We start from the raw sequence: 24678 nt of genomic DNA on the forward strand, positions 1-24678 counted from the left end.
CAGCTCCTGTGCTGCTGCTGGCTCCGGAGAGAGAGGGGGGAGGACGTAACAGGCCGAGGGGAGGAGTTAACGCATACCTCCTGCATGGACTGACCTCTGCTTTACAAGGCTTCCTCGACGCAGTAACAATAAATTCACCTACACGACTTCTTAACCACAATAGACAGGACGTCTGGAAGCTGCGCAACTCAATCAGTCATTTTACCGCATAACAGTGAAGACGATACTTCTCTACGACCAAAACACAGAACAGGACTCTGACAAAAGCAATGCCTCCAGACACACAAAAGTTTAATGAATCAACACTTTTTTGGATTTGCTTGTACAATAACATCATTAGTGCAAAATAAAGATAAGCATCTGAAATAATGAACTGTCACACTTCAGCAGCGGATATGCAATGTCAACACAACACAACAGATTGACATTTCTAACCACATAGCATCTCTAATCAGAGACAGCCAGCACCAGCTTTGGTGATATTCAGATATTTAGAACAAATACACCCGGGGAGAGAAGAGTGGGAGATCTAAGGTCCGTTCATAGAAGTCATTTAGAAATCAAGAGAATACATTTTAACGTGGGTCATTTAAGAAATGTTTCACTTCATCAAACCTCAGTGAATAGTCAACCTGTCCGTCCCCTGGAATGTGCACTGGACTACTGTCAGAATTTAAACCATCTCAGTGTCAACTAAAATTATAACAGTGGCATGAATTAAAAAGTGTTGCAATATCCCCACTTGTATTGTATTTTTTAATTAAAGAAGGCAACATAAAAGTGGATGGGATATTGTTGACTGATGTTTAAGTATTACCAGCTGATCCTTATTCAGTTCACAAACTCTTGATTGCCAAAAAATACATGTTTTGTCACACCAAAAAGACATTACTTTGGTCTGTGACTCAAATAAATACAAATAAATATAGGGTATATGCTTAGATGTCAGTATGGCATTTGGGAGATAATAATCAAAAACACATGTGTATAGCAATGTCAATAAAACATGGCTTCTGATCCTGAAAAGGGGGAACCGTTTACCATTACATCCACTATCTGGCATCTACACACAGACTGAGGATGTAAGCAGCAATTGAAAGTGTCTCAGTTAATACAGGGGGATTACCACTGACACAAGGTTAATGGTTTGACAGTCAACCATCAGCACAGTCATAGCCGACCAATGATCAGAAACCCCCACTCCTTCAAGGATGCTCCAACGTTGATCCGGACAATCAGTAGAGAGAGAGAATAATTGGGGGAAACAAAACAAAAGGCATTCAAGCCACACATCGTATTATCCAATCAAGGTGAAACTGTGGTGTCACAGAGGCTGCTATGAGATGCAGGGGGGGGGCACACAACGTAGAGGGGCCGAGGCTGAAGTGCTCCTTTAGAAGATTTGTTGCTCAAAGAGGATCTTCTCAAATCCTTGTGGAGCTGTGTGATAGAAGTCACTGAACTGGCAGTCTAAGATGGCACTGTCATCCACTGGAACAAAAGAAGGGAAAGACGTGAGCACAAGCTTAGACGTTGTATACACGTTCACCTCTTAAACAGACTTCTTTAGAATTAGCAGCATTTATGCAAAAAATAAAATCATTTGACAACATCTCTGGTTTTGTGCATAACCCAGTATTTCTTTGAAGTTATTGCAAATACAATGAGTCAGATATTGTTTTATATACGTTTTGTTTACTTCCCTCTCATTACAGGTGGTGGGAGTGTTCACTGAAGCTTGGTTGGTTATGGTAGTTGTTATATTTGATTGCATTCACCTGTTCTCTTTTCTTGGCACTGAGAGGCTGAGCCTTTTCTGTTGACCGCACTCATGCACATCAATGTTTGATTCTGGAACTGGTACTTGTATTTTCATGTGTTTGTGGACAAATAAACGGTCAAACGCATATCTTTGTTGTGGAACAGAATTATTTTTGCACGAGTTTTCTCCCTCACATGGGCCTAAAGCCACTATAGTGCTGTTTAAAAACAGAAGGTGGAGATTCAATGCAAACCCCAAAACATCTGCTGGAAATCTGAGCTACAGACGTGCAGATAAAACAAAGCAGGCATTCTTGTAAATTAAAATATAAGAATGCAATAATTTGTTTATAACAAAGCAATGCTACTGTACCACTGCAGCTCAAATAACTAATTTGGTGAAAACTTTAAATTTTAGGGTGAAGTATCTTACTAGTACAGGATTTTCAATTACCAGACTTTCTGATATATTTTCTAGCTCAGAAATATTAGAAGCGCTTTACGACAGGTGTTTGCACCAAACAGCTCAAACAACACCGTCTCCTCCTGCTAAAGGCTTCGTTTTGACTAGTACATATAACACACTCTTGGATGTTTGGAATATGTTTGTGGTCAAACATGCAAATGAAAAACTCTTAACTTAAACAACTAATGAGCCCCAAATGAGCAGTGTTTCGCAAATATGTACAAATACAGCCCTCTAGTGGAATAAAAGGGTAACTGCATCAATGGTATTTCTGAGAGAGCAGTTTGGCAGTCAATAAAGTCCTCACACATTTTGTTTCAATTCGAAAATTTGTCAAAAATGATTGCAAGATTAAAAAGCGAGTGAACTAATCAGCATATTAAGCCAACACATTAACTCACCATAAACAACAGGGAACACAGTGCCTCGGATCCCTGAGGCAGGACAATGCATGTTTTTTCCATTCAGATATAAATTCAGCTCCACGTGGTCGTATGTGATGCCCTGAGGAACACAAACAAAACTGGAATTAGTCACTAAATGTATGCATGTGCATATGAACGCATTTAACATGATTCAATTATCAAATAGAAACCTTTATATGTGTAGTGCGGCTAGTCAAAGTTTGTAACTGTTACCAATTTAAAAGATATTTTATTATTTTCAGCACAAGTCAAGAGGAGCAGCACATTTTGTATTTATTATTATCTATTGTATATTTTTCCCCCCACAGTATTCTCTGCTTTCTTCCTGCAGTTGCACGTTCTCCTACTAGACCATGATGAATTGAGCTTTAATTATCACTCCATAATTATGATCAATGACTCTTCATTCAGGAAGAAAACCCAAAATGTGACATAAAAACACTATGAACATTTTTGTGTGGATCAAATTTGTTGCTACCTGTACATTTTTTTTTAAATATCAAGGAATTTGTAAATACATTATATTAGTCATCTGCACTGTGTTCTGAGAATATGTGTTCAACAGTGTTGTATTTTTCCCGGGTCCCTGTTCCAAGAGTAAGTGATAAAGTAAATAGGTGACACACACTGTTTTGCACACTGCTCCATAACCTTGCTGGTTATTAATCAAATACGTGAATGCATGTCATCTTGTACCTTTTACACAAATCGCTTTTAAATGGGGTCCAGCCAATCTCTTGGTTCAGCTGTGTTATTAAAGTAAAACCTGCATAAACAAGTGGGAGGGCCTACATTTTTAGATATTATTTTACATCATGCATTATAAATGAAAAATTAGCACCAAAAGCATCAGAAATGTAGTAAAGTTGATCATGAGCATCACAAGCACAGAATAGCACTGGATTGTATTCATGTACAGGTGTTCATATATCCTCTATGATATAATAGAAAAGCAGCAAAGGAAAAGCAATGACTAACCCCAAATGAGCAAGCATCCCTATATTCCCTGGTCTCACACAAGTTTAGTCATGCACAGTTTACAGTATAGTACGTTCCTCTGTATACACGTCTGTGGGTGGTGAATACAGCTCACATGAATACAGTAATGTCTCTAAAGGACATATGGGGTCTTTATCGCTAAAGTCATCAAGGTTTAAGCTCCAGTAGTAGTAGTAGCCGTTTTGGTTTCTTCCTCATCAGGACCATATGGTATCATAAAATGTGCGTGATAAGAAATTAAGTAACATTTTCCGAGAAAAAAAAAAAAGTGAGGTTTGTCTTATAAGTTGGGTACATCGTGTCTGCTTTGAGCAGATAGTGACATGCTCGCTGACAGTGATAGACAGAGGTCTGCACGAGCTTCAAAACAGCTAGCCCCCCCCCCCCCCCCCCACTGGGTTTTCGCGCAGCAGCCACCTGCACCTGCCTGATTTTATGCTGCATCAGCCAACACCCACGACCCATTTTTTTCAGACCCAAAGCCTGTGTTCATTATCATCATATCTAACATAATGACTTCCGAGTGCGGAATGACATGGTTTGTAAATATAATCCAATAAATGTTTTCTCAGTGTGATGAAAAATCTGTTATTATGACTTCTAAGCTGATGCCAAATAGCAATTTTGGGCACAAACAGAAAGCTATCCAGCCCATACTGGACCAAGCATTACAATGGGACTATATATTGTCAGCCTTCTGCCTTAAAAAATACAATACATACCCACAAATTAAAATAAAAAAAAAATAAAATAAATAAATAAATAAATAAATAAATAAATAAATAAATAAATATATATATATCCTGTGGGTATCACAGAACATCCAGGCCAGCCTGCCCAAGCAGGCCTCTGGCAGATGAAGGGGTTAATTAAAGTTCAGTAAATACACACTATCTACACTCACATCCCTGTTGTAAGACCATACGAGTCGTGTGACTCATACACTCATACGCATGAGTGTATGAGTCAGCAGCAATTAATGAAGCACCTTTACCCTACAAGAAGCACTCGTGTCACACAACCACATCTTTATCTTTGGAATAGAGACTGACTGGCTTCCCCAAATCATTCATACTATCAGTGTCTATGTCAATGTACGCTTGTCAGTTCTCATGTATTTGACAAGAAGCAATGTAAGAAAGAGAAGTTCTTCATTTTCAGCTTCACAAGCAACTGGCAACACGTCAATCTGTCAAAGATCGGGACATCAAACAAATTTAGCATCAAGTGAAGTAATAAATGTTGCTCTTACCACAATGTCGCCCTCCTGAGGAAGGCTGTTTGCGGGTAGGCGATTCTTCTCTTCATTATTGTGGTACACAGACCCATCATGCCTCAGGACCAGGCTGTTTGTGTCTCTGCCCATAGGCACTTGATTAAGATTCACTTTCTGTGTAGCCACACCTATTCCCCACACACCTGAACACAAAGCACAATACTGTCTGAGTGGCTGCTCTTTTAAAACACATTGAAGCACAAAGACTCAAATGTATTTACATCTATGACAAAGACAAGCTGTAATAACAAATGACAAGATAAGTTTTGCACAGAATCCCACCAGTGAGCATGCAGTCACAGGACGGTGCAGCTACTAAAAACTGCAGCGTGTCAGTATCAATACTAACAGTATAGTGACGCACCAGAAAATGTCAATCTGGCAAGAAAAGAAGGCAGCAGAGGTATGGAAACAGGTTGGTCGTCAGACGAGCTCTTACCGGTGGACTGGATCTTAAACTCAAAATAACTTTTGTTCTGGTGCAGAGGAGCGTTGGCCAGACAGCCTCCAGTGCCACATATCCTCCGGCCACTCTTCACTATGACGACATCTGTGCCTGCAAAACAAAGGCATCAAGACATCTGGTTGTAAAAACACAAAAATCTATTACAAAACAATGAGGCAACAATTTTCAAAGTTTGCAATCAAAAGGTCAGATAAAAACAGCAAATAACATCTGGGAAGCTGGAAACAGAGAATGTTTGATGAATGACAAGCGATTAATAGATTATCTTATTTGTTGCTGGGTCATTTTATCAGGTAATCATTTCAGCACCAAGCCAATTGCCGTTGGTTCGTTTTAATAATCTGCAGGTGCCATTTGAAAATCCAGATATTCCCCAGGGTAGAGGAAGTGTTATACGATTATGTTCCATAATCTATAAACCAATACTTCAGTTGCACAATCTTGGCAACATGTCTTCAAAAACTCAGATTGATCGAAAACAACTGAGGTAAATCATACCTTAGATTCACCGTCAACTCAATAAGATGTTTTATGTTTAAATTTATATATATGTGCATGCTCTTACTTTATGGCTTTTAATATTAAAATGGAGCAAACACACATACACAAACACAAGCCATTAATCAAAGCAGAGCACTTCTATGAACCATTAAACATGTGAGGAATGGATATTTAAAGTTTAGCAAAAGAAATACGACATGCTAATTCAGTTAGCTGTCTCTCGTGACTTGAGTTTAGCTACAGAACTAACTTAAGGGTCCAACATTAAACGAGTCGCGTGATAACCTCGCAGGAAGTAACATTATCTTAAAGAGGGTGTTACAAGACAACGCTACACCCCTCAATGCTACCAAAATCACGTTGAGCTGCAAAGGTTACAATACCACTAGCAGCAGCTATCGGTAAGCTAGCTAATGCTAACGGCGGAAGTAGCAAAACCATCGTGACACACGACCAGCATCCACAGCTGTGACAACCAGAGGTAGAACCGCTCACCCATGTGGTGGGTATCTAACTGGACAATGGGCATTTCTTTGAGGGGAATATGCCCCGATCCGCCATCTCCGCAGCAGCCTAGACAACACGTAAACATCGCAGCCATTCTTGCTCCCCGATAACATCCGGAAACAAAAGTCAGACCAACGAGCGCGTGCTCCACGAGCACAACAGCGACACGCGGCGACAGAGGTCTGCGCTGCATAAGCCGCCTACTACCCAACTGTATCCAATCACAGCGGCTAAGATAGGCAGTTGCTCCTGATGGCATGGAAACAAGGGAAGAAAATCAAGGTCAAAATTTCTACACGTGACTAAGTAACTATTGGGTATCGATGTTACATAACCACAAGTGAGATGAAAGTGTTTTTTTTTGTTTTTAGAAAATGTAATAAATGTTAAGTGGACAAATGCTGAATTGGGGATGCCTATTAATAACCGATGAGCATCCCCAGAGGCTGGTACATAGAATTGATAGAATGTTGCTGATTTATGGTGTAGTTTGTCTTTCGCCGTCTCTGGTGGTGCAAGGATATTGTGCCAATTGGGTGCGCCATTTACGTTTGCTTTTCAAATCAGTTGATGCAGCTGAGCGCCTTCACTTGCACCTTTTTTTGCGTGTTAGCGGTTTATAGATGCGCATATCGACAAATAGAGGCTACCCACACAAGCGACAGAAGTTGGCTAGTGTCAAAACATGTGATGCCAAACTAAACCTAGTTGACAGTTTTTCACGCTGTAATGTTTTGCATAGCAACAGCCCCTCCCCCATCAGACTGGCAGGGATCCTCTGCAAATTATCCAACAGGGGCAATAACGCAAACAACCTAATGTCCAAAATTAAGCACCCCCAAAAAACTTGAAAACACCACTAGGTTTATTGTTAGTGGCAAAACGGTACGCGCTCTGTGTCACCTTTGCGCAAACACAGACGAATCCGTGTATTTAGATGTTTTGTGCGCCACCGAAACGGTTAACTCTAAACCCGGAAGAGGGCGAAGTCTGCACAGCAACAAGCGCCATGATTGCGTTGCACTGTGCGTCTCAGCAGCTGGTGAGTGCTTCTTTTGGTCCAGTAGTTGCATGTTACTATGCGCTGGCAAAATCTGTCACAGCCCCACTCCAGTACCTTGCCAACAGGAGAAACGCTAACGCGAACCCCGTGTGTCGATAGTTTGTCGCATTGGATTGGTTAGACGGCGCTAATCTAGGGCTCATCTCAGCTAACCTCTGCCTTGTTATTCTGTTACGCAAAGCTAGGGGTAAATAGTTTGCTGTTATAGTCTTTAAAGTTATTTTTTGACTTATTTCAAGCCTTGTTTTCGCGACACGGTTTCACGATTCTTTCAACGCCAGCTGGGTACTTAAATACGTCAAAAAGCAAGATGTTACTCAACGTTAGATGGCCAAACGGAGTCTTTGGCGTAGCTCGTGCCAACCTTTTACGCGGGCACTTGGATGCAAGTCAGTTTCACTTTCAGGATGGGAATACTCCACACACAGCTGGAACATGACTGCAAAACCTGTATCCTTTTGCGATTGTCGTGTGTAATGTGTTGTCTGTGCTTCCTTATGGAGGCATCCATCAGTGTGGGTGCGTAGCCTGTAGCCTATTTCATTACGTGCTGATTTATTGGGTTTTCTTCACTCTCATGAAGCACCGATTTGACGCCTGGATGATGTGTTTACAGGGTACCATGGAGCTGCTGGAAGATGAACTTACGTGCCCAATCTGCTGCGGTCTCTTCGACGACCCGCGGGTCTTGCTGTGCTCGCACAGCTTTTGCAAGAAATGCTTGGAGGGTCTCTTGGAGGGGAACCGAGGTCCGGCTTTCAGAACGCCTTTCAGGTGCCCCACGTGCCGCAAAGAGACCCCTCACAACGGCGCGAACAGCCTGCAGATCAACTACTCTCTACGGGGAATAGTGGAAAAATACAGCAAAATAAGGGTCATGCCTAAAATGTCTGAATGTAAACAACACTGCGGCCAGCCACTGAACATATTCTGCGCCACGGACTTAAATCTAATTTGTGGGTTTTGCGCAACGACGGAGGACCACAAAGGGCACACGTTCTGCTCCTTGGAGGAGGCACACGAGCGAGAGAGGGAGGCGTTTGAGGCGCTGCTTCACGGGGTGAAGAGCTGGCAGAGCGCAGACGTCCTATCCTGCCTGGAGACACTGCAAGCCAGTAAGAAAAAGGCGCTTCTGTCTGTGACCAGGGACGCGGAAAAGGTAACACACTATTTCGACAAACTCATCAGCACCATCGAATGCAAAAAGAACGAGATACTCTCCGATTTTGAAACCCTGAAGCTGGTGGCGTTGCAAGAATACGACCCGGAGATCGCCAGGCTGAGCGCAGCGATGGAGGAGCACAGACGGGCGCTCGGCATCGCCGAGTCCTTCGGGAGCGTCGCCGACCCCCTGCGCTTTCTGCAGCAGATGCAGGAGTTTCGGGAAAAGTTAAAGGTCCTGAAGGAGACCCCGCTGTCCTATCGGAAAGACACAGACGTCTGTCCCCTTGTGCGCAATTTCGACGTTAAAAAGTGGGACTCGCTGAGGCTCGGAGAAGTGGACAAGATCTCGGTCCCGCACGAGAATGGCTCCTACCGAACGGGGGGCTCCCGGATGGCGGCACCAAGGTGGATCGCCTTCAATACGATTTTGTTACTGTCAACGCTGCTCCTGCTGCAGCCGCACAGCCTCGCAGCCTACGTGCCCTCGCAGATTGAGCCGTTGCTCACTGCTGTCTCCTCGCACCTTACCCACACCGGTGTGTACCTGCGGGAAATGACTGGCATGTGCTCAAGTTTGATGGGTGCAGGTCAGGAATGTATCGGGAACTTGATTGACTATGCTGTCAATTGTATTGCCAATTAATAAGTTGTCTTTATGACTCACCTTTTGGCATCTCTGCCATGCACTCACAGCTACGAATTGCTATCCAAGTGACCTGCGAGGTGCATTGCATTAGGGACAGATGTGCACCTGAATATAGGGAGACCCTTGTTTACCTAATTGTTTATCATGTCTTCTGATTTTGCCCTTTGTTTTTTTTTGCCCAAGCTCCAATGAAGCCATAGAATCAAACCTTATATACAGAGGCTGTAGCCTATGTTTACATCAGATAGACACTATCGATCAATTTCTTTTTTTATTGACATGACAAATCTATACATGTCCAAAGTGATCTCGATAAATAAAACAGAGATTTAAGTCACACCCGTGAGTGTTTTTCTTTTTTATTAAGTGCGACATACCAAATTAGCCAACTATTTAGAGACACAATCGAGCCCTATGTGAACTAAGTGTGTGTAATAAACGAAATGTACATGGTAATAATCCCTGGCTTCTTCCCCGCAGAGCGCGTCCGCATCACAGTGATGCTGCAACCTCTTCAAGGTTACACACGTTGCATAACAGGGCCCGTGTGAAATATTCACCAGGCTGCAGCGAGGGAGGAGAAAAGAACGCGGTCCTATGTTTATGGTGCTTTCATGAAACCCGAACAGCTGACTGTTCTATTTCCCCTATCATTGATAACAAAATTTAGGCAAGGGTGCATGATTGTCACGTGCTGGGCTACTAACTCTATTTCCACACGAGGAGCTATTCGCGGAGGCAAATGTGACTCATTCGTCGTTATAGACTTGTCCGGTCTATAAAGTCAGACATCTGCAGCCTGTTAAGTGAAAAGCTCAGGCCTATTTTCTGCTATGCGTTTTAATTGGTAGAAAACTGACTTCGCAAGCCTCAAATCAAAATGCAATTGTGTGGGCAAATGGAAATTGGGAGTTTTTTTTAATTATTTTAAATTCAGGGTATAGCTCAGTGAGATTTTTGGCATATCACAAAAAATGTTTTTTATTAAAATAGGTCAGAGCAAAAGGACAAACAGTGAATTGTGCATTGATCTTTTATCCTTCTATTTATTTATTTATTCATTCATTCTCCTGAGTAGAGCTGCATTTTGAAAAACATAAATCCTTAAATCAGACCACAAAGTGAATCCGTGATGTCAGCACTGACCATAATTCAGGACGTACGTCATGGCACGCATGTACATATATATAGCCTTCTGTTGCCAGGCAAATATAGGATGAAAATAAATGTACCACTCTACATTAATATTTTAATTTTCTCTGCACGCAAAAGCCTAAAAAAGGTCAATAACCCAATCCAAATTAAAAATATATATATTGTTAACTAACACTTGTATGATAAAAAATGACTGTAGGTTGCATGGCCAGACACTGAGGTTAAATAAAACAATAATAATACATAATAAAAACTTCAAGTCACCATGCACGCGATCAATCACTTAACTTAATATCCAGATAATAATGATATACAGCCTACAGTGTTAACAGCATCTTATCCCATCACTGGATAAGGTCCCGCACTCTTTCACATCGATTAAAGTGAAGAGCCATTTTATTATCACTGTGATAAAAGCATCTTTTTCAATGATATTTCCTATTGCCATCATTTTTTTTTTTTTTTTATCATTTTCACGTTTTCTGGAAAATGTGTTTGCAACCAAAGTGCAAGAGCAAACAAGAGAGGCGTGTTATTCTACCATCATAGCCTGCATGCAATTAAAATATGCACGACCGATATAAAAGCAGGTAAATGTTTACAATAAAAAGTCACGTTTTGTGAGACAAAATGTGGAATTTCTCTCTGTACATCACGATCGAGACGGCTTCCACACTTTGATGTGCTTTTTTTTCTAAATACGCAAAATGTTCACACATTCAATTTAAATAACTACACTTAGAAAGGGAATTATAATGCAATAATTTCCTAAATATTTGCTAATAAATGTAGCTGACGTGGTTAATATTTACACACACACACACACATAGAAAAGGTCCATATTGCAGCTACGGTATTATTAAAACAATGCATACTATCAAATAAAAAGCTAATCTTATAAATATACAATAATATGTTAGATGTGAATATTTCTCTATTTGAAAAAAAAATGCACGTTTTGCTGCTAAGAAACACCTAAAATGCGCAAAAATCTGACTGTTTTCTCTGTTCTAATTTTACATCAATTCACCTTTGTTAGATGTCCTAATTCCAGTTTATTTATAATTATAGTTGCGAGAACAAATACGAGGATTCAGAATTATTAACCAGGCCCGGAAGGCCAAATGGCAAAAGAAATGCTGCAACATGCGTTTGTTCAGTAGACGGCAAATATTCCTGAACTTTACACCATGTTATCAGAAAATCTCCAAAATAAAATAGGTAATCAATAAATATTACTGCAGTTTATTTCTTTCATGTTGTTATCAAAGGCAAGTGGTCCGAGCGACTTTGTAAACGAGTGTAACACTTTTATTCTCTTCAGTTATATAGATTATGAAGATATTTGTGATTCTAACATTCTATAAAGCCAGATTTATCAACAACTGCCATGTTACATCAAAGGCCGATAAAAAACATGAATTCAGTCATTTTTATTTAGGTAAATCTGCCTTGAGATTATCGTCACCGGGTGTCCTGCTACATGATTGCGTGCGCATCCGACACCACTTAAAATGGAGGATTTTAGCCATGTTACGGGACACCCGTCATTCGTTACAGCATTGCAGAGATCAGAATATATATCATATATATTTGCGTGCATAATGCACAATAACGTAAAGAGACTGGGTCGTAGTAAGCGATAGATCATAAAGACCGTCAGTGCTTAAGAGCACAAATCAGTCTTATCGAACATTTTCCAAAGGGAAACTAAATCTATACTTTTAATTCATTTTCATATTTACTACAGAATTGATGCGTTCGCTGCACTACGATTGTAATCATTTTAATCCGTAGCAACTCCGTCTTTATCGGCTCATGCTGAACAGGCCGGACATCCCGGTTACACTGCGCAGAGGCACGCAGGCCTACACGTGCGTGACTTCTTCGTGGACGGCGGACTATATGAAGCCATGTAAAGGATTTCCTAAGTCGGCTAAATGTTTGGTGTAACGTGAAGACCATGAAAACAATATAGCATTACATTCTGTTAAACACCAAGTTTAACACGTCATGATCACAACACATTACAGACAAAAAAGCCAATTAAAAATTTTATTTTTTTCCAGGTGTGCAGACAGAACAGTAAAACGTAAAAAGATATTTTAACAATTAAAAGCATGGTAGTGTTGGAGGTTCACTCAGAATCTGTGTGTAAACAATGTACCTGGAAGCATCCCTCAAGCAATCGCTGTCCGTCACTGTTGGGCACCGCTGGGGAGAGCGGAGAGCACTCGGTGGTTGGTTGAGCTCACAGTGAGTGGTCAGCTTTGCTTCAGCAGCACGATCAATACTGGAGGCTTCAGCTAGAGTCTTAACTCCAATATTTACGTGCTGCTACAGTAAGGCGACCGGCAAATGAGAGAGGCAACTCCAAAGAAACTTTTTGCCATCAGACAAACAATATTCAGACACCGAATCCATGAGCGATAGTATTAGCAAGTCAGCCTCAACAGGCTGAGGGACTCATGGTGACAGCAGGTTGTATGTTCAGGCTTTACTGTGGCAGCACAGTATGGCCTGCATCTCAGTGTAACCCACAAACCATTCCGTGCTGCTACAGCATCGCCAGAGCTGCAGTCAGGGTCCCTCAACTCCCCAACTCTTGTCATCTTCTGTGGTTTTTGTCTTCATTCTTCAGCCGTCTAGTCCAAACAGCATGTTCACAGATTTATTACCCATTATTGATCTACCTAAAGATGTCCAGATGATCGTCAGCATCTTCTTGCTCACCACCTGAAACACACAGAAACAGACAATGCAGCTGAATGCCAGCATGAGGACAGACGGTCAGAAGTGCAGTGCTAGGCAAAAAGTATGTGGACACCAGAATGATAAAACACTATGGTTGTTGAAAATCTCATTTCAAGCTATGGGGAATTCCTCTGCTGTTCTAACAGCCTCCGCTCCTCTGGGGAAACTTTCCACAACATTTTGAAACCTGGAGATTTGCACAAATTTTAGCCACAATGTGAGGTTGGTCATTGATGTTGGTCCATAAGACCAACATCATCCCAAAACTGTTGGATGGAGTCGAGGTCAGCGATCTCCACAGATTAGTTAAATTATTCCTCACAAAACTCAGTAACACTTTAATGGGTCTTGCTTAATGCACGGGGGCCCCGTCACGCTGAAACATGACCGGGTCTTACCCCGAGTGTTGCCACACGACTGGAAAGACACTGTAGGCTGTAACATTAGGATTCCACTTCATTGGCACCAAGCAGCCATAGGGACATGCGTGTCCACATACTGCCCAGAGTCCTCAAGTCATTTCACATCTTCATTTTATTGCATTTTCATAACGATAGCAAAACAGTTTCCCAGCCCCCCCCCCCCCCCCTCAGTCTGTTTTAGGCAGCGGTGAAAGCTGTACACATCTTAAACTATTAGGACGAAAAACTGCATTTGCAAATCTGACATGTTTGACTGAAATGGTTTAGTAGCATAGCCAGGGTGCAAAATGTGTCCACTGGTTATTAGTAATATGGTAAAATAAATAATTCACATAGTTTTGCATCAACAAAGTGCTGTGAAAACAGAGGAGCAGGGTTGACAGGGAAAAAAATAGCAGTCTGTACTTTAAATTACTCAAATTTTCTCAGGACGTCGGTCAAAATACGGTGGAATTTTCCTGCCCAGTAACAGACACTTGTGCTACTGACAGGTGCTCCATAGACAACTGGTTGTAAAGCGAGCGTTCTTTCTGAGCCACAAAGATGGCTGCATGTCAGAGGGAGAGTGCAGCATCTCATTCAGTGGTGGAGCACTCTGGGGTTACAAGCTAATTGCCGCTTCACTGTCCTCAGTAGAGATCACAGTATTTTACCTGGAAAAAATATGAAGCGAAACCTTTTCCTCTTTAAAGAGGTCGACCTCCTACAAAACAGTTTCACAATGGAGAAACAAGCATCTGGTATTCAAAATGAAACAGAATCAGCCCACTGGAGGCATCAATAGAGCACCCACAAAAAGAAGCTCTCTCAGTTAATACAAACATGTCAACTTTTCTAGCAAGATGTTTCAGGCTGTCCTTGTAAACCTTAAAACTAGTTTGTATGCAAAGGCGCTAAAACCAGCGTGGCGCTGATAATAATCCTGAAGGAGATTGGGTCCAACAACTATTGCCACTAGAGGTCTCAATGGACCTGTAATTATGACCTTGGTCTGAAATGGACACGAGAGTCTGAACCTAACATCTCTAACACACGTCCCTTAAAAAAAATATTATAAATCCCTGACAAAACATGCTTTCTCTCTCTCATTCACACACTCTCTCTCTCTCTCGCACACGCACACGCACACGCACACACACACACACACACACACACACACACACACACCTTAGAAGATGACTGAAAAAATAAATCCATTTAAAAAAAACATTCATCCAATGAGAAAGGTAAAAAGCACCAATTAGTAGCTTTTATTCAAGTTCTTTTTTTTGTGAAGCAGGAACAAATTAAAAATAAATTCTTAAGACTTGAGAGTCAGCAGCAGAAACATTGTTTTCATCAGTTACACCATTAAACCTAGAAGAGACAGGATGTATGGATTTGGTTATTTCTTGCAAATATAAAGTAGCTTTTGGAATCTGACTTTTTAAATTGTCAGTGTCCCACAAACATCAAACTTAACCAAAATTACATCATGCATCAATAACATAACTGACCGCATAAAGAGCCACTAATTGTTCACTGTGATAGATTAAACATTTCAAGCCACACAGCTGACTGAAAGGTCAGAACTCAATATAATACGTGTAGAAAAAGTTGGATGAACTGCAACTGCAAACATAACATTTTCATCATTATACGTGTTGCTGCTTGGAGCTCCCATTAAGTTCACCACTACTGCCATCATCACCTACATGTAACATTGTCTTCATCTTCTACAAAGTTACTGTCTGGCAAAGGCTTCGTCATTGATACGATTTGCTTTCTAATGTTAATTAATACTATGCACAAGCAGTGATACAAATAATGTATATAGATAAATATATATACACAAGGGTTTTCCCCCCCAGAAATTTGAAGAGCCACATTGCATATTTTATTAGTAATACTTTCAATATAGGATTTGACTCATCTTTCTATCTAGATGCATTACACATGTAATTTTCGGTGATCAAAAAGAATGACTACAGCTGAAATTTTTTGTTAGATATGCAAATGTAGAGAACAAAAGTGAAACAATGTTATCCAGTCAGACAGACCTGAGAGTGGGAAGACAGTGAGTGTGCTGTTTTGTTTGTTTGTCTTAAATCGGTGTGTAGGAGCCTGGCCCTTTTCAAGCATGTGTGATATTCATTTTTGGCTAAGCATAAAAAAATAAAAGTCTAAAAATCTCTGGTTTACATTTGGAGCCAATTTTACAACCAATTCTAGCATCTCAAAAATGTGTCTTTATGCACAAAATTTGCACAGCCTTTTAAAAATTCGTGGCACCATCTGAATGTAAAATCTGTCAAAAAAAAGAAAGAATGTTACATGATAAAATATGCTGTTGAATTAGTTCCGAGAACTATATGGAGGAACAATTGTTTAGTGTTTCAAGCTTTGCAAAAGGTATAAAAAAAAAAGTTAACCAATAATAATCAAGACATTAGATACACCACAAATTACACTGTGGTACATTTACAACTCAACATCAGGGGTGTATAATTGTCAGATCTGCATGACAAACATCGCCTTGTTTTAGTCTTGAGCTACTAGGGTCCAAATCTCCTGTCAGGGTCCACGACCCCTGCCAAGAAAAAGGGAGGACACAATCACAACAAAATCAGGTTAGCAGCAAAAAATTAAATAACTATTTAAAAATAGTTGCAAGTGCAAAGGGGTGTTTGTCATCATCTCCAACATTGAAGAATGTGTGCACACTCTACACATGTGGGAGCACAAAGTGTGACAACATGGGAAAGTAGAGAAAATGTGCCCAATCATTTCCTTATCTTCAATGGCATGTGTTCATGCCAGTTGTTAAGACGGTATTGTACAAATTTAACTGCAGTAGAAGTCATGAAACAAACATTTAACCATGTCCATCCTTGTAAACTACTTAACAAAAAGGCTAAATACTAACCAGGTACGTTGTGTATTTTCCTTTTCAGCTGATCATTGCTTTAAGTTCGAGTAGAATAGTTCACATCAATCAATCTAACCTCTCCCCATTTTCTCTCCCTCTCCTTTAAGGCAGCATGCCCGGACATGTCACCTTCACTGCTCAGCCCATTTAACCCATTCCTCCGACATTTGCTCTCCTCACAATGGCCTCAAAGAGTCACCTGACCCCGAGGTCGAAGGTCAAGTAACCTCCTACACCCCATCGGGTACAAAGACGGCCGACGACAACCCATCACCTCACCAAAAGTGGTCTGGGCCAGCTTCTTGTCCGTGTTACAACATCTTCTGACAGTACAAGCATAAACTAAGGGAGATTAACATTGACGTCCTAAGCTGTGCATTAAAAAAAAACTGAACGGCATTCATATTTATCTACATGAAATGATCCATGCAAATTTGCGTTGGGTTCATAAAGCTTTCAATCTTCAGCCACTGAGACCTTTAAGGAAGCTGCAGACACAACAGCCCAGTCTGAAAGCACTACATTTAAATGACTGATTTATACTAGTTACAGGAAATGTAGAAATATATTTTTTTTTGTCACGCAAGCAACATGCACATAATTAAGAAAACCATCACTTTAAAAATGTAAGCCAGATAAACGTTTGACAAGACAATACACACAGTACACGTATACTGTGCTCACTGAACCACACCTTCATACGGTGTGATCAAATGTAACTACTGGGGCAGCAGATCTCTGCAGCAGTAAAAGAAAATACAAAACCAAAGCAACCAATTATAATGACATATCAATAACAGGAAAAATAAAAAATAACCTTTTACAAAGAATACTTAGCGAGGGTGTGTAATTCTCCAAGAAACCCAAGAGGTGCTGAACAGTTTTTACTGTTCATTGAGGACCAGGGATGCTACCAATGAAGAACTACTTTGTTCCATATAAACTAGCACCGTAATGGTGTTAATCCTAGAAAAACCTGTTATATTTGCACAGCCAGCATAACATGTTCAGCACAGCACCGGCAGAGTGACTGGGATTCCCTGGAGGCTATAATCATATCTCATCAAATTAATGACAGTAAAGTCCAGGAACATGTGGAAACAAGAGAGTAAACCCATTTCACAGGACACACCAGCAGATATAAGAGCATGACCTCAGAGTCATTCTTACACTCCTCAGGTTCACTCCCCACTGTCAGGTATGAGTGTTACAGACGGACTCCTCAGGTACACAATATCTATGCTACTGAAATAACTCAGCATTGGAAATTAAGTTTTTAAAGCACAACACTTGAAAAATAATGCTAAATATGATTCATTTTGCAGCTTTAAATAAGTTAGTGGGAACAGGTCTCACAACGGGACGCTGCATGTCTTTAGAGATATTTCTAAACACTTCTGATGAACGTGCGAGTGGTCCACATTATAAAAGGTTCCTCAGTGACCGACAGCAGTGTCTGTCATCTAAACACACCCGTGTGTCCACAATGTGTCTGGTGAAATATTTAATCTGAACACACAACTGCCTCTACTGTAAAGAATGATGCACTTCAATCCCTCCAGTTCTTTACTCCTTCAGTTTAACTATTTAAAGCTTCCCTTTTACTGGCAAAGGACGACTGAGCAGAAATAAACAGGATGCAGACAAAGCAATATATTGTGGTGCAATTTCAAAAGTGCTACCTACAGACGTCATTTACACTTCACTATTAGCATGACACTATATAAAAATAAATAAAAAGGTATGGTGAGAACCAGCAAAACTACCAAAACCTTTTGAATTACAGTGACTCAGTACTTGGGTACAGAACCATCAGTGAGGCTGAAATTAGGATAAGCACGTATTTTACATGCATAAGCAAGAAGAGCAAAAGAGGAAGCAAAGCTAAAGTGTGACAGCTGAATGGCACACCCATTCAATTTCACAAACATGTTGTTTTTTGCTGCATATTCCAACTCAAATGCCCAGGTTGAATTTAGATACCAACACTACAGTTTCAGTGTAGAAAATGTGTGTTTAACACACATAACAAAAGTCTTTCCTGCTAAAAAAAAAAGAAAAGCTGAGCCTTTCCAAGGACTTCAAGTTCTGTTGTCACACTGCTGATGTGGTTTATGTGTTTGACACAATATTAAAATAAATCAATCAAAGTATAACATGGCTCTTGCATGCGTTACTAAATTATTACATGTTAATACTGGCGATATTATTCTTTGATCATTTCACCACATTCCTTGGCAGGCTTGACCTACCCACTTACAACTGTATGCAGCGCCAATTACAACACCAACATGAGTTACAGCAGCTCATCTAAAATTATGTGTGCTGATATTACAGAAATACACCAAATTAGTTTATTGAGGTAAACTTTAAAAGCTGACAAAACAACAAGGTGTTGGTCACACTGTGTGGAAACATCTGGTCTCGCTGCACCCAGCGGCTGAGGTATTACCAGATTACCAAATAAAAATACACAAACCAGCAACCAATAATTCAGAATCATTGTAAATATTTCCAATTGAACTGCTCACCCTCAGGTGAAAAAAGACGGGTGCAGCAGAAATGAAAACAGCATGTATGTGTGTGTGTGTGTGTGTGTGTGTGTGTGTGTAGAAGCATACTCTTACCATGTCAGATCTCACTGTCAGTGCAGGTTATCATATTATATCTAAAATGAAATTATCAAGTGGAGAATTCACCAGCACTGTAACAGCTGACCCATTCCTTCTAAACATGCGGCCTAATTCCATAAGTACTTCTGTCACTTCACAAAACAACAATTAAAGGGAAAGTGCGACTGCAGAGGATAAAAAGATCTGATTTTGAATTTTAACGAACATTTTCAAAGCTGCTAATCGACCACCAAAATACATCAATGTTCACATTATAACAGATTATCTTATTTTAGCAGCCCACAAAATTCCCCTAAGTTTTTTTCTACCTACCGGATTATACACAAACCATAACAGCAGTTACACTGATAAATGTTAATGTCACTTTTATAAACTGTTATTTTTAACATCTTCAGCCTTTAAGTGAGACAGGTGTGACGCCAGATGCAAACCTACAGTCATGCAAAAACCAAAGCCAATTCAAAACATATGCTTGTTAGAAGCATATGCTGCACTGCTGTCACTGGTGTCATCAGCCTTACATGTATAGCTAAATACATAGACACTCATTTTCACAAAATAAAATAAAAATAATCACATGTAGACTTAAGGCTTGCCTAGATGACAACATTTTTAACTATTCCTGAACTTAAATCATGTCTGCGAACAAACTGACTGATGCATATAAAACCTTTTCGACAGCTTCTATTTAATGCTGCCGAGGCATAGAACTGAAACCAAGGCCAACTTCTGGAAAATAACCAACGAGACACGTGAAGACCTGTTCCCATCACTGCAAATTTGAATACTATAAAGTTTGTGCTGAGTGGTGCAGAAAGAAGGAAGAGAAGGGGTGGGGATCCTTTGCAGCCCGGCTACAACACATGTGAGCAAGTACAAGAAGAGAGGCACAGTTTCACCAGGAAATGGGGGTGGGAGCCCATTTTGCCGGAGGGGTCTGAGAAGACAGAATGATGAGTCACATAATGTCATGCTAACGGTCTGAAACATCACAACGGTGCTCTACAAAGGGAGTTCAGAGGCAAATACCAGAGAACGGAGGGAGACATAGACCGGCAGCATTTACAGGAGATTAACTGTGGTAAAATACACCCGAACTAATTTGACCATTGCATAGTGTCAACAATACTGCAATTCATCTTCAGAAGAATATGACCAAAATATTCACACCCATTTCATCTGTGTGAGCACACCAGATATGCATTCTAAAACTAGATAGCGGGTGTGTAAAAGTATATATATATATATATATATATATATATATTACTAAGATTCATGATCATAAAATCTCACTTTGACAAAGCGCTACCTCGTCCCTTCTAGAGATTAGATCTGACAAATTGAAATCTGTAGTTTTTATGAAACAGAAATATCAGCAATAAGCACATGCGCGCTGCAGCTGCTATTATAAAACTAAATTACAAAAGATGCTTCGATCAACTAAATTGGATGAAATGGGATTTAAATAATCACTGCTTCAAGTGAAATATTAAGTACCGCCTGTAACATGTGTATTTGAGCCTTTTCTCATTTTAACAGACTGACACTGTGACTCGTAACATTGTCAAAGTGATTTTTTTGGGGATGTATATATATATATATATATATATATATATATATATACATACACATATATATATATATATATATATATATATATATATATATATATATATACACACACACACACACACACACACACACACACACACACACACACACACACACACACACACACATATGAGCATTCAGAAATATTTCCCCCCCAGTAAAGTTATTAGAGCAATTTGACTTTCTATCTTTAATAGCCCTGACAGCTATCTGGCTGATTGACATGATAGCAGACCGGTGAACAGTTTCAAGTTTTAGCATGAAAATAGGCAGGTATAGGCTATATATTTTTGAGTATGTGTATACATCACAGTATTATTGTAAATCCATACTGTAAAAACTAAAAGATAATGCGCTTTAAATAATTAATTTTTTTCTGCACAAACATTTTATCTGGTGGTGTGAAAATATTACTACAAAAAAATCCCAACTCTGGTGTAGTGACTCCGATAGCTTTTGTTAGAGTGTAGATCAATTCATCAAGAAGCAGCAATTTAAAAAATAAAATAAAAAATCCAATCATTTAATAGTTGACAGCCACACATATAAAGGGATAAGTGGAAACTTGGGTTAATACAAGTTGCCCATCCAATTTCAATTAGACCATGTGGTGTACATTAAATATCCACAAGTGTGTTCATTCCTAAAGCACATAATTACATGCCTGTCACATTTTAGATTATCACACAATTCACTGTGTCTCATACACTCACAAATACAAGTTTCCTTGTCAGTCAGACATCAGATCTTATAGTAGTTATTTCTTCCTCCTCCACCTCTTTCCTCTGTGGCAGGTATTTCCCTCATATCACACCAACTCATTTCCCTCCAAATAAACTAAATCTAACTATATAAAGTGGAAGGTTTCATCATGATGACATGATGTCCCATTTCCCCAAAAGATATTACACTGAGGATTCAATCTTCAATTTAAGACTTTGATATTTAGTTTCATTCAGGTCATACACATCCAAGTGGAAACAACTTACAACCTTACTGCTGCAGAACATGTATGACAAAATAAAAATCTTGTAAGATGCTATTAGTAAGCACACTGTCATTTGTAACGGGGCAATGGACAGACGTGACTACTCTGTCTCATGTTGTCAACGCAGTTAATGTAAATAGGATTTTATCAGAAATTTAAAAAACATAATTGACAATGTGGACACGTATTTGTTGAAATAAATGCAACACTGTAACAGACAGCGAGGCCTCGCATTATGTAACACATTAAACCGATCTCTACTCAGGAGGAAGCAGAAGGGGCGGGTTATATGGAGCCTCTCTTATGCTTTATTAGACGAGTAGTCATGTTCATTATTAGAAGCATAAAGCAGGATCCAATGTCTTACATGGGACATCTCTTGTAATTAATGATACGGTCCATTTTGTCACTCTTTACTCAACCGATTAGACCACGTAGTTGTTTTTCCTTCAACGTTCAACTGAATCAGTCCAGCTCACACAGAAAGTGGAGCGAGGTTAGTGAGTTCCATAAAAAACAAAACAAAAGGAGACAGAAAGCAATGACTGAAAACGTCAAACTACGATGAGCCAAAAAAAAAAAAAAAAAAAAACATTACAACGAGCAGCACCGCAACAAACTATACAACTTGTATTTTCAATAACTAATTAATTAAACTTTACTGCATCGTTAGAGGTTATGACAGCCACGTTTAACAGAGCTGTTGAAGTTGAATCATCAGAAGTAGACCTATGATTGTTGTCAGCTGGCTGAGAGCCACATCGGTGACCATCTAACGTTAAGGTAAGACATTCAAATCTATTAATACAAAATATAAAGCAAGTCACGTTGACTGACGTCGAATAAGACGTGGTAAATTATTTGGTACAAGAGATAACGTTAATACTGCAAACACGTTAGAACCAGTTTACAACACAGCTATAGGGAAATAAAACGGCCATTATTAGTTAAGTCATGATTGAGTGTAAGGTCATACAGCAATATAATGACTAACTTATCAAAAAAAAAAAACGCTTCCAACAAGACATGCAATTTACCAGCTCGGATGAATAGTGTGCCTCAGTTAAGGAGCTTGGTAAAATTAAGTTATCCGACAAAAGGCACCGTGTGTCCCGGTCTCTCGTTTAGATGTTTCCCTCCCAGTGTCGGTGCCGTGTGCATTTGTTGACAGACTGTGCTGCTGCTGCTCCTCCGCTCGAGCCTGGCTGCTTCTGCACCTCCCGCTCAAAACTAGGCTCCGATGCGAAAGAAAAAAAAAAATACTACCATTATAGTTCAACTTTCATTCATAACCCCAAAGTTAAATGTCTTTTCCCTACAAAATAATTCACCATCACTTTGTATTTAAAATATATATATATACATATAATCCTCCACCTCCCAGATAAAACGGACCACTGTATGAGCGCATATTTTTTTTCTACCGTTTCAGCGCAGCAAAGTCAGACGTCCCTTATGTGCTAGCACGCTAAGCTAACAGGCTAGTTGCTACGAGTAGTAACGTTACAAGCTGGCAAAGCTGCCAAATGGCTAACGTCTCCCCCTCCACGGTCGGTCTCTCCTCTTCTCCACGTACTCCTCTCCTTCGGTCCGTATAAATTGTCCGACTAAAAATCAATGTAAATACTTTGTAGCGTCAAATTACCTTGTGTTTCCTTTGAAATTACGGGATTCCCTCTCTCTAACGGCGCAGTTTTTATTTTGAGCGCTTGGTTTTCTCCCCCGTCTCAGCGACAGCTTTTCTATATTCGCAGCATCCTCTCCCCGCAGCTGCTGAGGCGATCGCTGCTCACTCGAAAATGGCGCCGAAAGATACACTCCTCATTCAAATTCGATAGAGCCTCCCATTCTCCCCATTGGCTGAATGCGGAGTGGACTCCGCGCCCCTCATTGGACACTGAAAATGCACTCTCGCAGCCCACGCAGCGCTCAACGGAGAGAGACAAGTTAACTCTTTAGATGCCAAACAACATTTACAGCAAGCTGAAATATTTACGGTTGAACTTGTTCGAACCAGATTTTTTTATATATATGAACTGAATGACACGGTCCTTATCACCTATCAAAAACACTGTGCAGCTTTTACAAGTCACACAATGTGCCACAAAAACTCTGACGATCTACAACGTGAGGTTAAGAGAAAGTGCAATAAAGTCAATACTATAGTGGCATAGATACACTATGTTCATAGCCCCAAATAAACGTTGTATAGCCTATATTTTAGAAATAGTGTGGTTGCATAGGATTCCTTGTTTATTTTGTACTAAACATCACCATTTGTCAAGTTTCTTACTGCTGGTGAATATAAATGTCTAAAAATTGTACTGGAAGCTCCACGGCCTTTACCTGTAAACATGATAAATGTCCTTGGTACCAACTGAACTGGGCAAATTAAAAAAACTCACTCCATAGTGATCCACAACAAAACAGCAATGACTGAGAGTTGCAATTGGCCTTGTGGTTAAAATACACTGTTCTTTACATAGATGACCCAGATTAAAATGTGTCAGCTATATACTATTGCACTTTAACTCACTGATTATTCCTAATCAGGTATAGCATATATAAAAATGCAACTACATGCTTTTATATGCTTTTTGTTAGAGTCATTAAAACACAGTAAATAAAAGCCTTTGGTACAGCATATCATCGTATAAGAATGCTGAATATGTTGCAATACTTTTCTTACCATCTTTTATATGAGCACCATGAATGTCAAAATGTGTTCCTTATTTACAGAATGGGTACTTATCTGCAGTAAGCACAATAGTGCTTGTCTTGGCGTGACAGGCCAATCAAAAACAATCAAGAAATAGCCAAATAAAACACATTATTGCAGCCATAGATGACAGGAGCATAACATCTGGTAAATGCGTATTGTGAAGTCAAGAAGTAAAGGAAACAGTGAGATTACTCCTAAGACCAAGGAGATG

At 39.9% G+C, this 24678-nt stretch overlaps 2 protein-coding genes and 1 long non-coding RNA gene across 4 annotated transcripts; 1 reads left to right on the plus strand and 2 right to left on the minus strand.

Annotated features, from left to right (window-relative positions):
• Window positions 1-270: 270 nt before the first annotated feature.
• On the minus strand, window positions 271-6545 carry spryd7b (SPRY domain containing 7b). The gene is made up of 5 exons (XM_068705041.1): window positions 6390-6545; window positions 5367-5483; window positions 4904-5070; window positions 2629-2731; window positions 271-1491 (listed from the first exon to the last, which is right to left on the minus strand). Exons 1-5 carry the CDS (start codon window positions 6493-6495, stop codon window positions 1394-1396), a joined length of 591 nt encoding a protein of 196 aa, XP_068561142.1. The 5' UTR covers window positions 6496-6545; the 3' UTR covers window positions 271-1393.
• Window positions 6546-7360: 815 nt separating this feature from the next.
• trim13 (tripartite motif containing 13) lies at window positions 7361-9613 on the plus strand. 2 transcript variants are annotated; one of them, XM_068705039.1, is made up of 2 exons: window positions 7361-7443; window positions 8081-9613. In XM_068705039.1, the coding sequence occupies exons 1-2, from the start codon at window positions 7411-7413 to the stop codon at window positions 9269-9271; spliced, it is 1224 nt and encodes a 407-aa protein (XP_068561140.1). In that variant the 5' UTR covers window positions 7361-7410; the 3' UTR covers window positions 9272-9613. The 2 variants fall into 2 exon arrangements, with proteins under 2 accessions (XP_068561140.1, XP_068561141.1); XM_068705040.1 differs by lacking the exon at window positions 7361-7443 and adding an exon at window positions 7454-7983.
• A 2857-nt stretch (window positions 9614-12470) lies between these two features.
• On the minus strand, window positions 12471-23747 carry LOC137868324 (uncharacterized). Its single transcript, XR_011102214.1, has 2 exons — window positions 22783-23747; window positions 12471-13165 (listed from the first exon to the last, which is right to left on the minus strand). It is a non-coding gene; the product is annotated as an uncharacterized lncRNA (long non-coding RNA).
• Between the last annotated feature and the right edge of the window lie 931 nt (window positions 23748-24678).

This window comes from Cebidichthys violaceus, unplaced genomic scaffold (assembly GCF_023349555.1).
Source record: "Cebidichthys violaceus isolate CVI_PGR_0920_01 unplaced genomic scaffold, fCebVio1.0.p SCAF_11, whole genome shotgun sequence".
Lineage (NCBI taxonomy): Eukaryota > Metazoa > Chordata > Actinopteri > Perciformes > Stichaeidae > Cebidichthys > Cebidichthys violaceus.